At 41.5% G+C, this 23,464-nt stretch overlaps 1 protein-coding gene across 4 annotated transcripts in view; it reads right to left on the bottom strand.

The window, feature by feature from the left end:
* LOC115201007 (ATP-citrate synthase) overlaps positions 1-23,464 on the bottom strand; it is a 110,636-nt gene that overhangs the window by 71,888 nt on the left and 15,284 nt on the right. For all 4 annotated transcript variants that reach the window (XM_029764193.1, XM_029764192.1, XM_029764194.1 and 1 more), the window contains 8 exons: positions 22,932-22,994; positions 21,399-21,589; positions 19,325-19,404; positions 15,912-16,042; positions 14,201-14,319; positions 4,996-5,132; positions 4,393-4,454; positions 2,340-2,457 (listed from right to left, as the gene is read on the bottom strand). In XM_029764193.1, the coding sequence (XP_029620053.1) occupies positions 2,340-2,457; positions 4,393-4,454; positions 4,996-5,132; positions 14,201-14,319; positions 15,912-16,042; positions 19,325-19,404; positions 21,399-21,589; positions 22,932-22,994 (901 nt within the window). The remainder of the gene's footprint in view (positions 1-2,339; positions 2,458-4,392; positions 4,455-4,995; positions 5,133-14,200; positions 14,320-15,911; positions 16,043-19,324; positions 19,405-21,398; positions 21,590-22,931; positions 22,995-23,464) is intronic.

A 23,464-nucleotide genomic window follows, 5' to 3' on the forward strand; every position in this document is an offset into this window, starting at 1 on the left:
CTGTGTTTGACATTTCCTGGACCTGACAGCTAATTGTGTGTGGTGTACAGAGTTGAGGTAGTCATTCAAAATTCATGTTATACAGTATTATTGCACACAGAGTCCATGCAGCTTATTATGTAACTTGTTAACCTCTCTTGGGGAGGTGGGACACTAGCGTCCCACCCACGGTTCACACTATTCAACAGCCAGTGAAAAATCAGAGCGCCAAATTCAAAACCACAAAATGTCATAATTCAAAGTTCTCAAACACACGACTATTTTACACCATTTTAAAGATACACGTCTCCTTAATGTAACCACATTGTCCGATTTCAAAAAGGCTTTACGGTGGAAGCATAAAGTTAGATTATGTTAGGACAGTTCCAACACAAGAAAAACCACAGCCATTTTCCTAGCAAGGACAGGCGTCACAAAAACCAGAAAACCAGCTACAATTATGCACTAACCTTTGACGATCTTCATCAGATGACACTCCTTGGACATCATGTTACACAATACATGCATTTTTTGTTCGATCAAGTTCATATTTATATCCAAAAACAGCATTTTACATTGCCGCGTGATGTTCAGAAAATATTTTGCATCCAATACTGCCAGTGAATAAGCACAACAATTTACAAAAATACTCATAAACGTTGATCAAATATTAAACTGTTATTCAAAGAATTATAGATGAACATCTCCTTTATGCAACCGCTGTGACAGATTTCAAAAAAGCTTCACGGGGAAAGCAAACTTTGCAATAATCTGAGTACTGCGCTCAGGAAAAGACATCAAGCAATATAGATACCCGCCATTTTGGAGTCATCTAAAATCATAAATAGCATTAGAAATATTCACTAACCTTTGATGATCTTCATCAGAAGGCACTTCCAGGAATCCCAGGTCCACAATAAATGTTGTTTTGTTTGATAAAGTCCATCATTTATGTCCAAATAGCTCCTTGGAGTAGTTTACTGAACGCGCAAACAACAAGTGTAGGAAGCGCGGCCAAAATGTCACGACGAAAAGTCAAAAAAAATTATATTTACGTTCGTTCAAACATGTCAAACGTTGTATAGCATCAATCTTTAGGGCCTTTATAACTTAGAACTTCAATAATATTCCAACCGGACGATTCCAGTGTCTTGAAAAACGTTTTGGAACACAGCTACCCCTCATGTGAACGCGCGCCAATGAACTCATGTGCTTTACATTTACGTCATTTAGCAGACGCTCTTATCCAGAGCGACTTACAAATTGGTGCATTCACCTTATGATATCCAGTGGAACAACCACTTTACAATAGTACACCTATCTTTTTTTTTCTCCCCTGAGTCAACAACTTCCAACTTCCTCTGTTCGCTCTCTGTTCATCATGGACGCCTCAAACAACTTTCTAAAGACTGTTGACATCTAGTGGAAGCCTTAGGAAGTGCAAAATGAACCCTAAGTCACTGTGTTCGATAGGCAATGACTTGAAAGGACTACAAGCACCAGATTTCCCACTTCCTGGTTAGATTTTTCTCAGGTTTTGGCCTGCCATACGAGTTCGGTTATACTCACAGACATCATTCAGTTTTAGAAACTTCAGAGTGTTTTCTATCCAAATCTACTACTAATATGCATATTCTAGTTCCTGGGCCAGTGTAGTAGGCCGTTTAATCTGGGTACGTTTTCCGTCCGGCCGTGAAAATACTGCCCCCTACCTAAGAGAGGTTAAGCACATTTTTACTCCTGAACTTATTTAGCATTGCCATGACAAAGGGGTTGAATACTTACTCAAAACATATCAGATAAATCATTTTTTATGAATTTGTAGACAATTCATAAAAACAATTACACTCGTACATTATGGGGTATTGTGTGTAGGCCAGTGACCAAAAATATACATTGAATCCATTTTAAATTAAAGACTAACAATAAAATGTGGATAAAGCCAAGGAGTGTGATTACTTTCTGAAGGCACTGTATGACCAGTAGTAGGGTTATCTGGCCACACTTCTACATTACTTAATTACTCCCCCTAAATTTAACACATCTGATAGTTGAAGCGATGGTGCCACTCAGTTGAAAGCAATATGGCAGAAACTAAGGTCTGTCCCAAATAGCACTCATCCGGGATGCAGTCCTGGACAGTCGTCTCAGATCAGAGAATTGGAGTAAACGTTGGCTGAAGGGAGGAGTGGGACAATTGCCATGCTTCAATTATCTTTCCTTCTCCACAACTGTGCACTCTTTCACTCCACCTCATGCATTTCAAAGCATTGGCTTGATACAAGTGCACACTTCGGGAAGTAGGGTAGAGAATAGGAATGTAGCCAACTAGCTGAAGTGAATGTGCAGCCTGGACTCACCTACTTCTCCCATCACTCTCAGGCCCTCCTGGTAGTTGGGGCCGCCACGACGCACAAAGATGGTGACTCCGTTCTCCTTCAGGGGTCCCTGGTAGTCTTTGATAGCCCTGACGATGCCCTAGTGGTGGACAAAGGAGAGCACAGCATGGTAAAATGTATGGATAGACATGCCTTGTTCAAAGCATGGGATTAATGGCAGGCACAATGGCTAGGGCTGGACAAAATCTGCAGGGTGGCTTTTCTAAATCTGTCCTTATGGAATTTATATAATTACATACATAATTTTCATATATGAAACTGCAGCATGTTATATCATGTTTAGTGGCATTATTTGGTTTGATTGAATAGGTTCTAAATGTTAGAATTTTGCCAGGAAGACTAGGCATCAGCTCATGTGTATCCAAATAGAGTGTGTCCGAAAATCAATCTTGCCTACTAATTTTTAAAACGTACTGTGTACTAATCATACATATATCTCATTTAGAAAGTACTGTTTAATATAAAAGTATGCATTCAGCAACAAATAAACATACTAGGCTCACCCATACTAAGAAAGCGTCATCTAATGCTCAAACGCGTCGTTTCCCGACATTCGTTCATTTTGCTACAGCCTCTTATCACAAATGGGTCTGAAAAGATGCACCTCTTCCTCAATAGAGTATGCAGCAAATGCTAGATGAAGTCTAAATGTGTACACTACATGACAAAAAGTACGTGGACACCTGCTTGTCGAACATCTCATTCCAAAATTATGGGCATTAATATGGAATTGGTCCCCCCTTTGCTGCTATAACAGCCTCCACACTTCTGGGAAGGTTTTCTACTGAACTAGATGTTCGAACATTGCGGCTTAGACTTGCTTCCATTCAGCCACAAGAGCATTAGTGAGGTCAGGCACTGATGTTGGGCAATTAGGCTTGGCTCACCGGGTGGGGATGAGTTCAGGGCTCTGTACAGACCAATCAAAATCTTCCACACCGATCTCCAAAAAACATTTCTGTATGGACCTCGCTTAGCGCACAGGGGCATTGTCATGCTGAAAAAGGAAAGCACCTTCCCCAAACTGTAACCACAAAGTTGGAAGCACATAGTCTAGAATGTCATTGTATGCTGTAACGTTAATTCCAGTGAAGGGAAATCTTAAGGGGCCTAGCCCGAACCATGAAAAACAGGCTCAGACCATTATTCCTCCTCCACCAAACTTTACAGTTGGCACTGTGCATTCGGGCAGGTAGCGTTCTCCTGGTATCCGACAAACCCAGTCTGTAGCACTGCCAGATGGTGAAGCGTGATTCATTAGTCCAGAGAACACGTTTCCACTGCTCCAGAGCCCAATGATGGCAAGCTTTACACTACTCCAGACGATGCTTGGTAATCTTAGGCTTGTGTGTGGCTGCTCGGCCATGGAAACCCATTTCATGAAGCTCTTGTGCTGACGTTGCTTCTAGAGGCAATTTGGAACTCAGTAGTGAGTGTTGCAACCGAGGACAGGCAATTTTCAGCACTCGGCGGTTCCGTTCTGTGAGCTTGTGCGGCCTACCACTTCGCGGCTGAGCAGTTGTTGCTCCTAGACATTCCCACTTCACAACAACAGCACTTAGTTGACCGGGGAAGCTGAAGCAGGGCAGAAATTTGATGACCTGACTTGTTGGAAAGGTGGCATCCTATGACACCACGTTGAAAGTCACTGAGGTCTTCAGTAAGGCCATTCTACTGCCAATGTTTGTTTATGGAGATTGCATGACTGTGTGCTTTATTTTATATACCTGTCAGCAACAGGTGTGGCTGAAATAGCATAATCCACAAATTTGAAGGGGCGTCCACATACTTTGGTATATATAGAGTATGACATCCTGGCATTTAAAGCACTCAATGTTAGACATTTAACATATCATACTATTTAGAATGCGAGTAGAGGTATTTAGACAAGGCCAATGAAAATATTTTCCATTACAAATGACATTCAAGGGACTAACGCACATTCTGCACTCAGATTATGTCTGGCCCTATCAATAACACAGCACTAGGGGAAGACCGTGTTTGGGCGCCTTACTTTGAACGTGGCCGCCACGTTTGTGAAGTTAGCGATGCTTCCTCCGATGATGAGCACTTTCCCTGGCAAGGCAAAGATAGAAATGTGTTAGTATTAATGCTGAGACTTCACGTAACAACAAACATTATCTAGTTTGACAATGCGGTAACACACTATCACATTGAGCATGTGATAGAACTTAGTGGTGCACGGAGTTAAGTAGTCCTAACCAATGGAATTCGTCTGTGTCCAAAAGTAATTTAAGTGTAACTAGTAAAAAACACACAAAAGGTCAACACATATTGCTCCACATTTATTGATGAAGATTAATAAATGAATTAAGAAGATCAACCTCAGATCAAAATGTTGGAATAGAGGCAGTACAGGAGCAATGCAGTCTGTGGGAGTTTTTTCTTCTACATGCATTGTTTTTTATGATATAGCGCATATTACATTTGGGCTGACTATGCCAACGTTGATTTCTGAGCTGCAAGTGGGCAACCCTGGCGAGTTCGCAGGTGTAGGGTGAAGTTGCCACTAGACGTTGATCTTGGGTCCGTTCTGCACTTTCCTACTAATGGTTACGGTTATAATTGGGGTAGGGGAAGCTGAGCAAGTGCCCACCTTCATGGTGCTTCTCTCTGGTCATAAGTGAGAGGATGGTCTTGGCGTAGTCGTAGGTCTGTTGCTCGCTGGGCGCTCCCGAATACTCCCCGTAGTTGGCCAGCTCATCCACTCCACCCAGGTCACAGATGGTGTCACTACGTTCGAGGGGACAGGGGTCAGAGTCAAGGACAAGTGGTTGCATCCCAAACGGCTCCCTATTGCCTTCACAGTACACTAACTTTGACCAGGGCCCATAGAGTAGTGCACTAGATAGGGAATAGCGTAACATTTGGGACATGGCCAAAGTCATGCCCTGGGCTGCACGGGTTAGAAATGCAATTGGAAAGTCTCTTCAGTGCCGAAACCGCCAATGCAGTGCAATTGTTCTATTCAGCAACACTGGGATCGATTCAAACTGAAAACTAAGTGTAGCTGGGATCATAGAATTATAGATAACATTGCACTACAGTAACAAGTCATTTTAATATTTTCCAAATCCCAGTTGGAGGATTCACTAAATCAGGAGCGAACAAGCAGGGTGGGAATCCTCCAAACAGAACTTCTGGAAAAAAAAAACATCTGGATGACAGTATGTTTCTGCTCTCTTGCCAACTAAACTCAGCAAAAAAAGAAACGTCCTCTCACTGTCAACTACGCTTAACCCGTTGGTGCTAGGGGGCAGTATTTTCACGGCCGAATAAAAAAAACTTACCCGATTTAAACTGGTTACTACTCTTTCCCAGAAATGAGAATATGCATATAATTAGTATATTTGGATAGAAAACACAAAAGTTTCTAAAACTGTTTGAATGGAGTCTGTGTATAACATAACTCATATGGCAGGCCAAAACCTGAGAAGATTCCATACAGGAAGTGCCCTGTCTGACAATTTGTTGTCCTTCTGTTGCATCTCTATCGAAAATACAGCATCTGTGCTGTAACGTGACACTTTCTAAGGCTTCCATTGGCTCTCTAAAGCGTTCAGAAAGCGGAATGACGTGTCTCCTGTCTCTGGGCAAAGTACAGCAGCAGAGTTTGTAAGTGGTCAGCCTGGGGACAGTGAGACAGATGCGCGTTCACGAGACTTCTCCATTTTTTTTCTTTCAGTCTTTGAATGAATACAACGTTGTCCGGTTGGAATATTATCGCTATTTACGAGAAAAATAGCATAAAAATTGATTTTAAACAGCGTTTGACATGCTTCTAAGTAAGGTAATGGAATATTTTGACATTTTTTGTCACGAAATGCGCTCGCGCGTTACCCTTCGGCTAGTGACCTGAACGCACGAACAAAACGTTGGTATTTGGATAGAACTATGGATTATTTGGAACCAAAACAACATTTGTTGTTGAAGTAGAAGTCCTGGGAGTGCATTCTGACGAAGAACAGCAAAGTTAATACAATTTTTCTAACAGTAATTCTGAGTTTAGTGAGCCCCAAACTTGGTTGGTGTCAAATTAGCTACCCTGTGATGGCCGAGCTATGTACTCAGAATATTGCAAAATGTGCTTTCGCTGAAAAGCTATTTTAAAATCTGACATAGCGATTGCATAAAGGAGTTCTGTATCTATAATTCTTAAAATAATTGTCATGTATTTTGTCAACGTTTATCGTGAGTAATTTAGTAAATTCACCGGAAGTGTTCGGTGGGTATGCTAGTTCTGAACATCACATGCTAATGTAAAAAGCTGTTTTTTGATATAAATATGAACTTGATTGAACAAAACATGCATGTATTGTATAACATAATGTCCTAGGAGTGTCATCTGATGAAGATCATCAAAGGTTAGTGCTGCATTTAGCTGTGGTTTTGGTTTTTGTGACATATATGCTTGCTTTGAAAATGGCTGTGTGATTATTTTTGGCATCTAATGTTTTGTTTTCGCTGTAAAGCCTTTTTGAAATCGGACAAAGTGGTTAGATTAACGAGAGTCTTATCTTAAAATGGTGTAAAATAGTAATATGTTTGAGAAATTGAAGTTATAGCATTTGAGGTATTTGTATTTCGCGCCACGCGATTCAACTGGCTGTTGACTAGGGTGGGACGCAAACGTCCCACTGGCCCAGAGAGGTTAACATGTGTAAATATTTGTATGAACATAAGATTCAACAACTGAGACAAACGAAACAAGTTCTACAGACATCCTCAAATGGGATTGAGATCCGGGTTCTTCGCCGGCCATGGCAGAACACTGACATTCCTGTCTTGCAGGAAATCACGCACAGAACGAGCAGTATGGCTGGGGCCATTGTCATGCTGGAGGGTCATGTCAGGATGAGCCTGCAGGAAGGGTACCACATGGAGGGAGGAGGATGTCTTCCCTGTAAACGCACAGCGTTGAGATTGCAGGCAATGACAAGCTCAGTCCGATGACGCTGTGACACATCACCCCAGACCATGACGGACCCTCCACATCGATCCCGCTCCAGAGTACAGGCCTCGGTGTAACACTCATTCCGTCGACGGTCGGATTCGCGTTTATCATCACCCTCGGATGAGACAAAACCGAAACTCGTCAGTGAAGAGCACTTTTTGTCAGTCCCGTCTGGTCCAGCGACGGTGTGTTTGTGCCCATAAGGGACGTTGTTGCCGGTGATGTCTGCCTTACAACAGGCCTACAAGCCCTCAGTCCAGCCTCTCTCAGCCTATTGCGGAAAGTCTGAGCACTGAAGGGATTATGCGTTCCTGGTGTAACTCGGGCAGCTGTTGTTGCCATCCTGTACCTGTCCCGCAGGTGTGATGTTCGGATGTACTGATCCTGTACAGGTGTTAGATGTGGTCTGCCACGGCGAGGACGATCAGCTGTCCGTCCTGCCTCACTGTAGCGCTGTCTTAGACGTCTCACAGTACGGACATTGCAATTTATTGCCCTGGCCACATCTGCAGTCCTCATGCCTCCTTACAGCATGCCTAATGCACATTCACGCAGATGAGCAGGGATCCTGGGCATCTTTCTTTTGGTGTTTTTCAGAGTCAGTAGAAAGGCCTCTTTAGTGTCCTAAGTTTTCATAACTGTGACCTTAATTCCCTACCGTCTGTAAGCTGTTAGTGTCTTAACGACCGTTCCACGGGTGCATGTTGATTAATTGTTTATGGTTCATTGAACAAGCATGGGAAACAGTGTTTAAACCCTTTACAATGAAGAGCTGAAGTTATTTGGATTTTTACAAATGATCTTTGAAAGACAGGGTCCTGAAAAAGGGACGTTTCTTTTGTTGCCGAGTTTATTTATGGGACAGTTTGGCTCGACAATTAGGTGGTGGGCCGAAGCCGAAAAATGTGAAGTTGAATGAGCTAATTTTTTGTATGTGTGACAGTGAAAGATTCTTATGACTATAAAAGTTTGACACTAATTATTGCACTCAAAAAGGTAGATTTCAATAGGGTCTGCCGAGATAAATGTCAAACTGCTAAACTTGGAACCAACCAGAACTTCCATACATCCTCCATACTCCTCATGATGAAGGAAGCAAAATGTCCTACTTCTATCTACGATGTAAACACAGCCCGTCGTGAGAACGCAAGCTGCTGTCTGATGAAGAGGATCAGATATAGCAGGCTATAAGTAAATATCTGTTTGAGTGCACTTCAAATATAGAAATGCACTTTAGAGGTAACTCTGTTGACCACTTAGCCAATATATTGAAAGCTAGCCAATGTTACAGTTTGCCAGGCCTAGCCAACTACTGTAAATGTCAATTTGTGTTTCATTAGCAATCTGTCAGTGAATAAAAAATGTTAATCATGTTTTGGCGTTTCATTTCAAGTAACTAGCAGCAGGCTTGAAAACAATCAATCATATACTTTTCTTATAAACACAAATAAAAATGTGTGTGTGTGTCATGTAAGCTGGAGTTAAAACAGCTGCATAGGAATATTAGCCACTACATATGGCATAGCCTACATTGTAAGGCATAACTTGCAATACACAGATGAGTTCTCAAATAGCAGCTGCCAAATACCATGGTAGGCATGCATAAATGTTGGATGCATTGGAATTTAAGATATGGAGAATGTTAGTGTGCAGGACTGTAGAAAAAGCAGTTGGGAAAATGTTTGCTCAGTGAACGCGAGTATATTTAGGTGGTTTGAATGATTAGCTTTCCTATTAACCTTCTAAAAGCTGATGTGCCAAAATCTGGCCAATCCATTCATTGTTCTACTAACTATGACGGAGTGTGGGACATGTTTTCCATAATATACGTTTCATGCATATACATTTGAACAAAGTACACCATCATTAATAGTTTTTCACCATTTATTGAGTACAGAGACAAATAGCAAAGGTGTCTCAGGCAGTTTAAGTATCTAAATACTGTGCATTCGGAAAGTATGAGGGGAGTGCTGCAAGAGATGGTTGGTTTTCCTTCTGGAAGGTTCTCCCATCTCCACAGCAGAACTCTGGAGCTATGTTAGAGTGACCATCGGTTCTTGGTCTCCTCCCCCGATTGCTCAGTTTGGCCTGGGCGGCCAGCTCTAGGAAGAGTCTTGGTGGTTCCAATCTTCTTCCATTAAAGAATGATGGAGGCCACTGTGTACTTGGGGACCTTCAATGTTGCAGACATTTTCTGGTACCCTCTCCAGATTTGTGCAGCGACACAATCTTGTCTGAGCTCTACGGACAATTCCTTCGACCTCATGGCTTGGTTTTTGTTCTGACATGTAATGTCAATTGTGGGACCTTATGTAGAAGTGAGTGCATTTCAAAATCATGTCCAATCAATTGAATTCACCACAGGTGGACTCCAATCAAGAAACATCAAGGATGATCAACGCAAACAGGATGCACCAGAGCTCAATTTTGAGTGTCATAGCAAAGGTCTAAATACTTATGTAAATTAAGGTGTTTTTATTTTATTTATACATTTGCAAAAACTTCTAAAAACCTGTTTCGCTTTGTCATTATGGGGTACTGTGTGTAGATGGATAAGAAAAAAACGATTTAATCCATTTTAGAATACGCCTGTAACTTACCAAAATGTGGAAAAGGGGAATGGTCTGAATACTTTCCGAATGCACTGTATAGTGTAACCTACCAATCAATGTATATCAAGTGCCGGGGAGGGCACAATCTTACAATGGTGCAGTCCAGAAATGAGAGCTTTAACATCTATGCTAAAAGCCTGGGCCTCTGCTGGAGACTGTAGAACTGTCATCAAGGCATGTTTCAGTATTCTCCCTTCTCTCAAGGAGCATGTGTGTGCCCAGGCCCCATATGCATTTCGAAAGGATTTGGATAAGAGGGTCTGCTAAATGACTAAAATGTAAAATGAAAGGATCCCACCCAGGTCACCAATGTATCGGACCGATGTAGACAGACAAGTGCCTTAGCGAAATGCAATCTAAAGCTTGCGTGATCCAGAGATGAGAACTCTACCATCTATGGCAAAAGACTGGGCTCCTGACGGGACAATACAATTCCGAGAATCCTCCAACAGTATGTTACAAATGTAAAGTAATATGTTTGTCACCTGTATGGTAGGAAAATTACAAGATTATGTTTTAATACTGTTTATGCATCGAATAGCTTTGATGGGTACCCTCTCATCTGTGTCAGTGGGACTGAGTTGGGCCTCTGGGGCTTGGCGCTAGCCATTTATTTATGATGGCTTGGTGATAAAACCTATAGCCTGAATTCCATAGAATGAGTTGGTATTTGTATACTGCGAGGTACCAGGGAGACGATGTCTCTGGTGCGGACGGCTGATTGGAGGAACCTTGTCTTAACTTCTATGGGCTATGTGGGACGCTAACGTCACACCTGCAGGACACAGCCAGTGAAGTATCAGGGCGGCAAATTCAAAACAACAAAAAGTCATAATTCAACTTTCTCAAACATACACTTCTCCTTGATGTAACCACATTGTCCGATTTCAAAAAGGCTTTACAGCGAAAGCAAAACATTAGATTATGTTAGGAGAGTTCATAGACAAAAATAATCACACAGCCATTTTCCAAGCAAGGACATGTGTCAATAAAACCCAAAACACAGCTAAATGAAGCACTAACCTTTGACGATCTTCATCAGATGACACTCCTAGGACATTATGTTAGACAATACATGCATGTTTTGTTCGATAAAGTTCATATTTATATCCAAAAACAGCATTTTACATTGGCGCGTGATGTTCAGAAAATGTATTCCCACCAAAACCGCCGGTGAATGTGCACATCAATTTACAAAAATACTCATCATAAACGTTGACAAGATATAACAATTATTTAAAGAATTATAGATAGACTACTCCTGGATGCAACCGCTGTGTCAGATTTTAAAATAGCTTTACGGAGAAAGCACATTTTTCAATATTCTGAGTACATAGCTCGCAATCACAGCAAGCTATACAGACACCCGCCAAGTTCGGGGTCACCTAAACTCAGAATTAGTATTATAAATATTCTCTTACCTTTGCTGATCTTCGTCAGAATGCACTCCCAGGACTGCTACTTCCACAAGAAATGTTTTTGTTTGAAATAATCCATATTTATGTCCAAATACCTCCATTTTGTTCGTGCGTACAGATCACTTATCCAAAGGCATAACGCGCGAGCGCGGTACCAGAGACGAAAAGTCAAAATGTTCCATTACCGTACTTAGAAGCATGTCAAACGCTGTTTAAAATCAATCTTTATGGTATTTTTAACATAAAATTGCGATAATATTCCAACCAGACAATAGCATATTCATTCAAGAAGAAAAAGAAGGAACGGCGCGCTCGTGGGATCGCGCATATCCAATCCCTTTGTCCACAGGCAGTCCACTGATTGGGCAGATAATAGGAGCTCAGTCAGTGACAGGAGAATGCTGAAAGAACTTTCTGAAGGCTGTTGACAGCCAATGGAAGCCTTAGGAAGTGCAACGTGACCCCACAGAAACTGTAGTTTCGATAGAGAATCAAAAGAAGAACTACAATTCTCAGACTTTCCACTTCCTGGTTGGATTATACTCAGGTTTTTGCCTGCCATATGAGTTCTGTTATACTCACAGACACCATTCAAACAGTTTTAGAAACTTCAGTGTTTTCTATCCAAATCTAATATGCATATTCTAGTTTCTGGGCAAGAGTAGTAACCAGTTTAATTTGGGTACGTTTTTTCATCTGGCCGTGAAAATACTGCCCCCTACACCCCAACAGGTTAAGGGCCAAACTCTGATTTCTATACAAATGGAACTATCTGTTCTATCTGGCTGGGGGATACTCCTTTCTCACATACAAATCCTAATCTTTTGACCTATTCCAGACATCTGCTGTTTGTCACGTACTCAGGAGGATGTGTCTTAACTATAAAATACTGTGGCTCAGTTCTGCTCGTTGAGCTCTCGGCATCACACTTCAGAGTGTGGGATCGACCAGCTTAATTATTGAAATAATCGATATTAAATAAAGATGATTGTTTGAAATTATAAAGTCTCTCCTTTGAATCAGAAATATTACACGACACCAGTTAAACTGATTCTACATTGAATTTAGTCTTCAAAGTGCTCAAACAAGCACATGTATTTGCAGTTCTTCAACAAAGAAAAGACAGGCAAATGCATATGTGGTCTCAATGTCTAAATAGTGACGCAGGCCTAGTTCAAACAGCAGTAGGATGGTTCTCCTCACAGCCCATGCTTGGTGAATAGCACTTGGTTGATCTCTGAAAGAGACACAGGAGAGCTGAATAGATCATGTGAGAAACGAGAATTAATAAAATAAAGTCACTCCAAAGGAATATTAGGGCTTGTAAGTAAGCATTCATTGTAAGGTCTACACATGTTGTATTTGGCACATTTAACAAATACAATTCAATGTGTTGTTTGTGAGCTACAAAATGAACATCCTGACAGTCTGAGTCAGGGTGCTCTGCCACCAACTATTGACAGGGATAATGAGACATTTCTTATTTGTCAGTATGAATGAAATGAGTGGGTCCTGCCTTGACTGTATTAGATTTACACTACGTGTCCTACAGATTTTTGTCTTAAATTATTACTTGGAATAAACTGATAGCTAAAATGCTCCTTGTCCCAGAATGATATGCTAGTGATATTTTCTCCTGCTAGCTAGCAACGGATCTACTTGTTGTAGCCGCACCCACTGAATTTAATTGTACATTTTTTTTTGAACATAAATAAGCCGCACATGTCTATAAGCCGCAGGTGCCTACCGGTACATTGAAACAAATTAACTTTACACAGGCTTTAACGAAACACGGCTTGTAACAAAAATAGGCTTTAACGAAACACGGCTTGTAACAAAAATTAAAACATTTGCAGTAAGCTTTAGTTGTCTTTTTGCACTGAGTCAATTCCTCACGCTGCTGTTTCCAACATCTTATCATCGTCTCATTAAGACCAAGCTCCCGTGCAGCAGCTCTATTTCCTTTTCCAACAGCCAGATCAATCGCCTTCAACTTGAAAGCTGCATCATATGCATTTCTCTGTGTCTTTGCCATGATGAGGGTGACAAAATGACTACCGTAATCAGAATGATGGGAAGTTTGAGAGCGCTCGATTTAATCTAAACAGTAAATAAAAAAGTTGTTTGACCTTAACCCGTTCGGCAATTTCATTGGTCTAATGAAAGCTTCATGCCGCCAAAAAACTGAGCACGTCACAGAATGTGTCGTGGGAAAAATCCATATATTAGCCGTGTCATTGTTTAAGCCGCGAGGTTCAAAGCGTGGGAAATAAGTTGCGGCTTATAGTCCAGAATTTACGGTACCAAGCTAGCTCCAATACTAAGGTTGCTGTGTTTTAAATTGGGAGTAATTTTACAGCTTGCATTGATTATATCATATTTCTATAACTAAATAGTTTGATTCCAAAAAAATTAAAATAACTTAACCTGATAGCAGTTGGTCAGACGGAGATCTCGAGATGTCACCAGCTGTCTACAACCTTAGATACGTTTAACGTGATCAGCAGAGATCGTACCATGGATAGTACACAAATTTTGATTGGTTTACAGTTTAGTACTCGGCGGTGTTTGCCTGTCCAGGTAACGAACAAAAGTATTTTGAAAAACGTGCACAAATTGAGATGGCCAACAAATGGAAATGTGTTCAGAAGAAACTCATCCAGCTCATCCCTCAGAGATCGATCATTTCGAAAACTAAAGCAGATAGCTTGCTATGGCCCACCACCTAAATGACAGGCATGTAGTTGGCAGGAACACAAACAGATCTGGGACTAGGCTAGGAACTTCGTGAAAGTTCCCGGAATTTTGCAAGCCTACCTGTAGACTACGGAGGCTCCTCCACCTGCCACCATTGTCCAGATCCTTCCCAGGGGGTTCAGGATGGTGAGCTTCAGACTGGCCCCGCTCTTGGCATCCAAATCCGCGATGTAAGCCTCCTAGAATAGGTAGACAAGGATGTGTCACTAGGGCATATACTCTGTATCTGAGGGTAGCAGAAACTCTTAGTCACAGGTTAATTACCCCACCAAATTCTATACAAGTTGTTAGTTCCATGGATTGCAAGTTCTCATGAAAAGAAAATTGATAACATTTATATCAATTGAATGCTGGAGAGCCCTTGCCATCGGCCTGGAGAAACAAGCAAAACCATTAGCTTAGAGAACTGTCAGTCATTTCTGGGGCCATATGTACAATATCAAGCTTCTCATAGTAGGGGTGGAAATCTAGGATCAGGTCCTCACTGTCCATGTAATCTTATTCATTGTGGTCCAAAAGGCAAAACTGATCCTAAAATCGTCACTCCTACCCTGAGACTCTTGATATATACACTAAAATATGTGGACACCCCTTCAAATTAGTGGAACCGGCTATTTCAACCACACCCATTGCTGAAAGGTGCATAAAATCGAACACACAGCCATGCAATCTCCATAGACAAAGACTGGCCTTACTGAAGAGCTCAGTGACTTTCAACGTGACACTGTCATAGGATGCCACCTTTCCAACAAGTCGTCAGATTTCTGCCCTACTAGAGTTGCCCCAGTCAACTGTAAGTGCTTTTATCATGGCGTGAAAATGTCTGAGCAACAACGGCTCAGCCACAAAGTGGTAGGCCACACAAGCGCACAGAATGGGACCACCGAGCACTGAAGCGTGTAGTGCGTAACAATTGTCTGTCCTCGGTTGCAACACTCACTACCAAGTTGCAAACTGCCTCTGGAAGCATCGCCAGCACAATAACTGTTCATCGGTAGCTTCATGAAATGGGTTTCCATGGCCGAGCAGCTGCATGGAAACCCACACAAGCCCAAGATCACCATGCGCAAGCGTCGGCTGGAGAGGTAAAGCGTGCCGCTATTGGACTCTGGAGCAGTGGAAACGCTTTCTCTGGAGTGATGAATCATTCTTCACCATCTGGCAGTCCTACGGACTAATCTAGGTTTGGCAGATGCCAGGAGAACGCTACCTACCCGAATGCATTTTTCCAACTGTAAAGTTCAGTGGAGGTAGAATAATAATGCTCTGGGGCTGTTCTTCATGGTTCGGGCTAGGCCTCTTAGTTCCAGTGAAGGGAAATCTTAACACTACAGCATACAATGACATTCTAGATGATTCTGTGCTTCCAAGTTTGTGGTAACAGTTTCGGGAAGGCCCTTTCCTGAATGACAAAGCCCCAGTGCAAAAAGCGAGGTCCATACAGAAATGGTTTGTCAAGATAGATGGGGTCAAGTTCTACCACACCAAACACCTTTGGGCTGAACTGGAAAGCCGACTGCGAGCCAGGCTTACTGCCCAACATCAGTGCCCGACTTCACTAATGCTTGTGGCTGAATGGAAGCAAGTCCACGCAGCAATGTTCCAACATCTAGTGGAAAGCCTTCCCAGAAGAGTGGAGGCTGCTATAGCAGCAAAGAGGGGACCAACTCGATATGAACACCCATGATTTTGGAATGAGATGTACATGGACACCTGCTCGTAGAACTTTTGGTCATGTAGTGTACATCTCTAGACCCTCTGTCCAACTCACCTCGGGGTAAGCTTCTCTCCCAAAGGGTGGGGGGAACTCCACGTCACCCCACTTGGCCTTGCAGATGTAGTCGGCCGTGGCATCAATTTTGGCTGCCATGTCGAGGACAAACACGCCATCTTGGTTGACCACTGGAGAGAAAAAGAAATGCCATGATACATCAATGGAGAGTTAAAGACGACAGCTGATTTGCATGGAGGAATTCAAAGTGAGAGGTACTGCTGAGCCATTGCTGTGGGAGCTTGGTTGTAAAAGCCTGGCTTTAAGGCATTTTAACATATTTCAAGCAGGTCCAGATTACATTTGCATTTCATATACTTAACGCAGAACGGGACACTACAGTAAAAAAAATGATATAGTTACATATTGGGATATTATAATCGACAATATTTGTGTGCTAATTTGCTGTACTTGCACCAAAGTTCCTGTATTTTTCCTAAATATAGTGCCTTCAAAGTATTCACACCCCTTGGCGTTCTCCACATTTCACTGTGTGAATCCATTTTAAATGAAGACTAAATTGAGATTTGTCATCACTGGGCTGCACACAATACCCCATAAGGTATTAATTACCTTATTAATTACCTTATTACCCCATAATTCTGGACCTCTGGCAGTCTCTATGGGGGTACCACAGGGTTCAATTCTTGGGCCAACTCTTTTCTCTGTATACATAAATGATGTCGCTCTTGCTGCTGGTGAATCTCTGATCCACCTCTACGCAGACGACACCATTCTGTATACTTCTGGCCCTTCTTTGGACACTGTGTTAACAACCCTCCAGACGAGCTTCAATGCCATTCAACTCTCCTTCCGTGGTCTCCAACTGCTCCTAAACACAAGTAAAACTAAATGCATGCTCTTCAACCGATCGCTGCCTGCACCTGCCCGCCCATCCAGCATAACTTCTCTGGACGGTTCTAACTTAGAATTTGAGGACAACTATAAATACCTAGGTGTCTGGTTAGACTGTAAACTCTCCTTCCAGACTCACATCAATCATCTCCAATCCAAAGTGAAATCTAGAATTGGCTTCCTATTTCGCAACAAAGCATCCTTCACTCATGCTGCCAAACATACCCTCGTAAAACTGACCATCCTACCAATCCTCGACTTCGGCGATGTCATTTACAAAATAGCCTCCAATACCCTACTCAACAAGCTGGATGCAGTCTATCACAGTGCCATCCGTTTTGTCACCAAAGCCCCATATACAACCCACCACTGCGACCTGTATGCTCTCGTTGGCTGGCCTTCACTTCATAATCGTCGCCAAACACATTGGCTCCAGGTCATCTACAAGACCCTGCTAGGTAAAGTCCCCCCTTATCTCCGCTCACTGGTCACCATAGCAGCACCCACCTGTAGCACGCGCTCCAGCAGGTATATCTCTCTGGTCACCCCTAAAGCCAACTCCTCCTTTGGTCGTCTCTCCTTCCAGTTCTCAGCTGCCAATGACTGGAACGAACTACAAAAATCTCTAAAACTGGAAACACTTATCTCCCTCACTAGCTTTAAGCACCAGCTGTCAGAGCAGCTCACAGATCTCTGCACCTGTACATAGCCCATCTTTAATTGAGCCCAAACTACTACCTTTTCCCCTACTGTATTTATTTATTTTATTTATTTTGCTCCTTTGCACCATATTATTTACATTTGAACTTTTAACTTTCTTCAAACTACAAATCTACCATTCCAGTGTTTTTCTTGCCATACTTTATTTACTTTGCCACCATGGCATTTTTTTGCCTTTACCTCCATTATCTCACATCATTTGCTCACATTGTATATAGTCTTATTTTTTTCTACTGCATCGTTGATTGTATGTTGTTTTACTCCATGTGTAACTCTGTGTTTTTGTATGTTGTCGAACTGCTTTGCTTTATCTAGGCCAGGTCGCAGTTGCAAATGAGAACTTGTTCTCAACTAGCCTACCTGGTTAAATAAAGGTGAAAAAAAAAAAAAAAAAAAGGTCAAAGTGGAATTATGTTCATCAAATTTTTACAAATCAAAAGCTGAAATATCTTGAGTCAATAAGTATTCAACCCCTTTGTCATGGAAAGTTCAGGACAAAATGTGCTTAATAAGGCACTTAAGAAGTTGCATGGACAATAGTGTTTAAAACATGATTTTTGAATGGCTACTTTTTGAAGTAAACCACTCTGGGATTTCACCATGAGGCCAATGGGGACTTAAAAACAGTTCAAGTTTAATGGCAATGAAAAACTGAAGATGGATCAACAACATTGTAACTACTCCACAATTCTAACATAATTGACAAAGTGTAGAGTAAGCCTGTACAGAATAAAAGTATTCCAAAACATTCATTCTGTTTTCAACAAGCACTAAAGTAATACTGCAAAAAATGTGGCAAAGAAATTAACTATTTAGTCCTGAATACAAAGTGTTATTGGATTTGCCCCAAACATACAACACATTACCGAGTACCACTCTCCATATTGTCAAGCATAGTGGTGGCTGCATCTTGTTATGGATATGCTTGTAATAGTTAAGGACTGGGGAGTTTTTCAGAATAAAATAAATTAAACGGAATGGAGCTAAGCACAGGCAAAATCCTAGAGGAAAACCTGGTTCAGTCTGCTTTCCACCAGACAGTGAGAGATTCATTCACCTTTCAGCAGGACAATAACCTAAAACAAGGCCAAATATACACTGGAGCTGCTTACCAAGAAGATCATAAAATGTTCCTGAGTGGCCGAGCTACAGTTGACAAATCTGCTTAACCATTTTCAGGTCTTGCAAAATATTTATCTAGCAATGATAAACAACCAAATATGACAGAGCTTGAAGCATTTTGAAAATAATAAAAATGGGCAAATGTTGCACAATCCAGGTGTGGAAAGCTGTTAGAGACTAACCTAGAAACTGCTTCTACAAAGTATTTACTTATGTAAATGAGATTTCGGCATTTCTTTTTCAATAAATTTGCTTACATTTCTAAAAACATGCTTTCACCATCATTATGGGGTGGGGTATTATGTGTAGATGGGTGAGAGAAAAAAAAAAAATCTATTTTGAATTCACTAACAACAAAATGTGGAATAAGTCATGGGGTATGAATACTTTTTGAAGGCACTGTAGCTTGTTCTCCATCTCTTTTTAAATAGGGAGCAACTTTGTTTTCAGCTATTTTATTTCCATGAATGATCAAAACGAATTCTCATGGCTCTCGCTTGTCCCGCTGCAGCAGGCATATGGTGAGCAGTATGTTTGAAACATCGAATTGCAATGCATAACTTATTGGTACCTAAGTATTGCGATAATATCGTATCGTGAGGTCTCTGGCAATTCCCAGCCCTAGTACCAAAAGCTCCAGGATCAGAACCATACAGAGATAGCATCCTTAGTTAAACATCCAATTAAAATAGCCTTAGTAAAACAAGTGGACTTACCCAGTGGGTTGATCTCCAGGTAAGTGAAGTAAAGGTCCTCATACAGGTTAAAGAGACCCACAACAAAACTGACCAGGACCCTGCATACAACAAACATCAAAAGTTTAGATCAGAGGAGAGCCATCTCAGAAAACTGCATATAAGACCACATGGGAAACTGTACACAAGAAGTCTCTTTAAATTGGAGTTTTAAAAAGGGTTTAATAATAAACTAAAATGTTAGTAGGAAATAAAAATTACTCCCTATGTAATGGTTAGAATGCCTGTGTCCCAAATGGCACTCTAATCCGCATAAAATCAGGGGTATTCAAGTCTTACCCTACAAGGTCCGGAGCCTGCCGGTTCTATCCTACCTGATAATTAATTGCACCACCTGGTGTTCCAGGTCTACAGTAAATCAATGCCTGATTAGAGGGGAAGAATAAAAAAAATAAAAAAGCAAACTGGCTTTGAGGTCCAGAGTTGAATGAGGCCCCTATATAATGCACTACTTCTGAAGAGCCCAATCCGCCCTGGTCAAAAGTAGCGCACTACATATGGAATACTGTGCCATTTGGTATGCACACAATGAGTTTACAGAATACTAGACAGTCATCACTTAAACTTCGGGAACCCCTCAGGGTGAAACAATGAGCTACTCCACACATCGACAAAACAATCATCTCAAATGGCACCCTATTCCCAACATAGTGCCCTACTTTTGACCTGGGCCCCTCGGGCCAAAAGTAGTGCAATATATTGTGGATACAGAGCAATGACCTTGGATGAGTCCTAAATGGCACTCAATACCCTATATATAGTGCACTACTTAGGGAATAGCGGTGCAGATTGGGACGTATCAAAGTTAATTTCACTGTGTCCACTGTCCAGCCTAATGGGGAGTGCATTGCCTATAAACACTATAAATAACAGAGGTGTGTAATTGAGTCAGACTCTTTTTGTCATGGGTGGGAAAGTGGATTAAGAGACCAGACACAGCAGGAAATGTTAAGTATGGGCTCCCGAGTGGCACGACGGTCTAAGTCACTGCATCTTAGTGCTTGAGGCGTCACTACAGACACCCTGGTTCGATTCCAAGCTGTATCACAGCCGGCTGTGATTAGGAGTCCTATAGGGCGGCGCATAATTGGCCCAGCGTCGTCCGGGTTTGGCTGGCGTAGGCCGTAATTGTAAATAATAATTTGTTCTTAACTGACTTGCCTAGTTAAAGGTTAAATAAAAAGTACTCCCACTAGTTCACCACAGAATGTTGAGGGGGACACCATAATACCACAAAGTGATGTAGTGAAATCACTAAACCTCAAGTCAGTCAAATCCCAAGTACCTAGCATTGTAAGTGAAAAGCAAACGTTAGTGGCATAAGAAAAATCAAAGTCCAGTGTGGGTTTGAAAGAAAAAGCCTTTCATGTGTGGGCTAATTAGTAAGTCATTATTAAAATAAACCAATGCGTATCGGTTAACGCTTTCATCAGGGCGTCTCAATACCTAGAATTGTAGTCTGAGTCCTTCATATTCAAGTCCGAGTAGAGTCGCGAGTCCCTTGGTATTGCTAAAAGATGCGGTCCAACAAACTTTGAAATTACATTTCGTAACACAGAAAGTGAAATGGCTTGGTGATGAGCATTGCAGGTTCATCGTTCTACTGAAACATTTTAAAGGGTTTGTGACTAAGGAGGTTTCAGTGCATGTATACCTGCAGCTGAAAGCAAGGGCTGGGAAAAGGACAGACTTTCTCAATGCAAGCCCCCAAAAATGCAAAATCAACCTCCCTCATTTTTTGTGGCATTGGCAGTTGAGCGTCAGGTATCTGACGCTCAACTCTGTAACCCCTGTATAACTTTTGTTTTAAAGCAGGGGTGTCAAACTCAAATCCGTGAGGGCTGAGTGTCTGCGGGTTTTCACAACTCCCATGTATGTGATTGATTATTTAAGGTAATTGATGTTAGAAACTACCCTCACCTAGTTGTCTAGGTTTGAACTGGGCATGAACTAAAAGGAAATAACAAAAACCATCAGACACTGCCCTCCAGTGATTGAGTTTGACACCCCTGACCTACGGCTCTCGGTCACTTACTCTTTCTTGTCGTCTGGGACATGCATGAAGAGCTGCTCCTTGACAGAGTCCTCGCTCAGCTTGTCGTCCACTCCCACCAGCAGCCTCTGGGCCTTGGCGTCCACGTCACCCACATCAACGCCTCCCTCGTGGTGGAAGAGCACGTGGTCGCCCTCTCGGGTGGCGTAGATGCATATGTAGAACTCCTCCTCCTGCGGAGCACAAAGGGAGCAGGAGGGTAGTAAGGGAGGGAGTAAAAGTTAGAGGGAGCAGAGGTAGATTGTTTTGACAGTTATATTACAGTGCATTCAGAAACTATTCAGACCCTTTTTCCACATTTTCTTACGTTACAGCCTTATTCTAAAATGGATTAAATAGATTTCCCCCCTCAATCTACACACAATACCCCATGACGAAAAAGAAAAAACAAATGTATAAACAAAAAAAACTGAAATCTCACATTTACATACATATTCAGACCCTTTACTCAATGCTATGTTGAAGCATCATTGAGGCGTGGTTTTTGCTCTCAGAGTGACCAAGGCCCTTGTCCCCGATTGCTCAGTTTGGCCGGGTAGCCAGCTCTAGGAAGAGTCTTGGTGGTTCCAAACTTCATCCATTTAAGCATGGAGGCCACTGTGTTCTTGGGCACCTTCAATGCTGAAGAAATGTTTTGGTACCTTTCCCCAGATCTGTGCTTCGACACAATCCTGGCTCGGAGCTCTATGGAGAGTTCCTTCGACCTCATGGCTTGGTTTTTGCTCTGACATGTACTGTCAACTGTGGGACCTTACATAGACAGGTGTGTGCCTTTCCAAATCATGTCCAATCAATTGAATTTAACACAGGTGGAAAAAGGGAAGGGGTCTGAATGCTTTCCAAATACACTTTAAGATTAGGTTACTTTACAGCCTTATTCTAAAATTGATTAAATAAAAAAAATTCCCCTCATCAATATACACACAATACCCCATAATGACAAAGCGAAAAACAGCTTAAGAAATGTTTGCATATTTATTACAAATAAAAACAGAAATAACTTATTTACATAAGTATTCAGACCCTTTGCTATGAGACTCGAAATTGAGCTCAGGTGCATCCTGTTTCCTATGATCATCCTTGAGATGTTTCTAAAACTTGATTGGAGTCCACCTGTGTTAAATTCAATTGATTGGACATGATTCAGAAACCTTCACTTTTTCCTAATTTTGTTACATTAAAGCCTTATTCTAAAATGGAAGCAAAGGGTCTGAATACTTACGTAAATAATGCATGTTTGTTTTTTTATTTTTAATAAACTTGCAAATGTTTCTAAAAACCTGTTTTCATTTGTCATTATGGGGTATTGAGTGTAGATTTTTTTATTTATTTCATCCATTTTAGAATAAGGCTGTAAAGTAACAAAATGTGGAAAAAGTCAAGGGGTCTGAACACTTTGTATATGGATATGGGTACGTGAACGCACACACACAAACTGTTAGCATGGTTACTTGCCTACTATACACCTACCCCACCTCATAGGTAGGATATTTAAGACAACCTCACACAAATTACCTGTGTATGTGCAACAAATGGTTCAATGAGAAAGTTCTTCAGGATGCCTTTCGCTTTTGCCACCTGGTGAGAAACAGTAAAATAGATTAATTCAACATTTAGTTTAGTATTATTATTTGGCAAAGGGATATGAAGATGTCTGAGGAAATGGTAGTTTCACATTATGGAGCACTGCGGAAAAGCAACAATCAATGGTGGAAAATAATGATTTTGCAAAAATGCTCTATTCTGCAGAAAAATGCTATTAATGATCCATTCTGCTGAAAAGCTGGCACTAGAAAAAAGAAGTGCAGTAAAATGGAAAAGAGCACTGGACCTATGATAGAAAAATTACATACTTACCTAATTTGTTTGATATTAATATTAAAAGATTATATTTTTAACTAAGAGTAAGACTGGCCTGCTAAGGCTGAGTTTTTATGGTGACCACTCTAGCTTCCTGCAGCTAGTCTGGGCGTCAAGGAAATGGGTTTTACTAGAGGGTGATAAAACGTTACAGCCACATTCCATTCTATGATCAGCGGTGCACTGAG

The sequence above is a fragment of the Salmo trutta genome, chromosome 10 (genome assembly GCF_901001165.1).
Source record: "Salmo trutta chromosome 10, fSalTru1.1, whole genome shotgun sequence".
NCBI classification, from domain to species: domain Eukaryota; kingdom Metazoa; phylum Chordata; class Actinopteri; order Salmoniformes; family Salmonidae; genus Salmo; species Salmo trutta.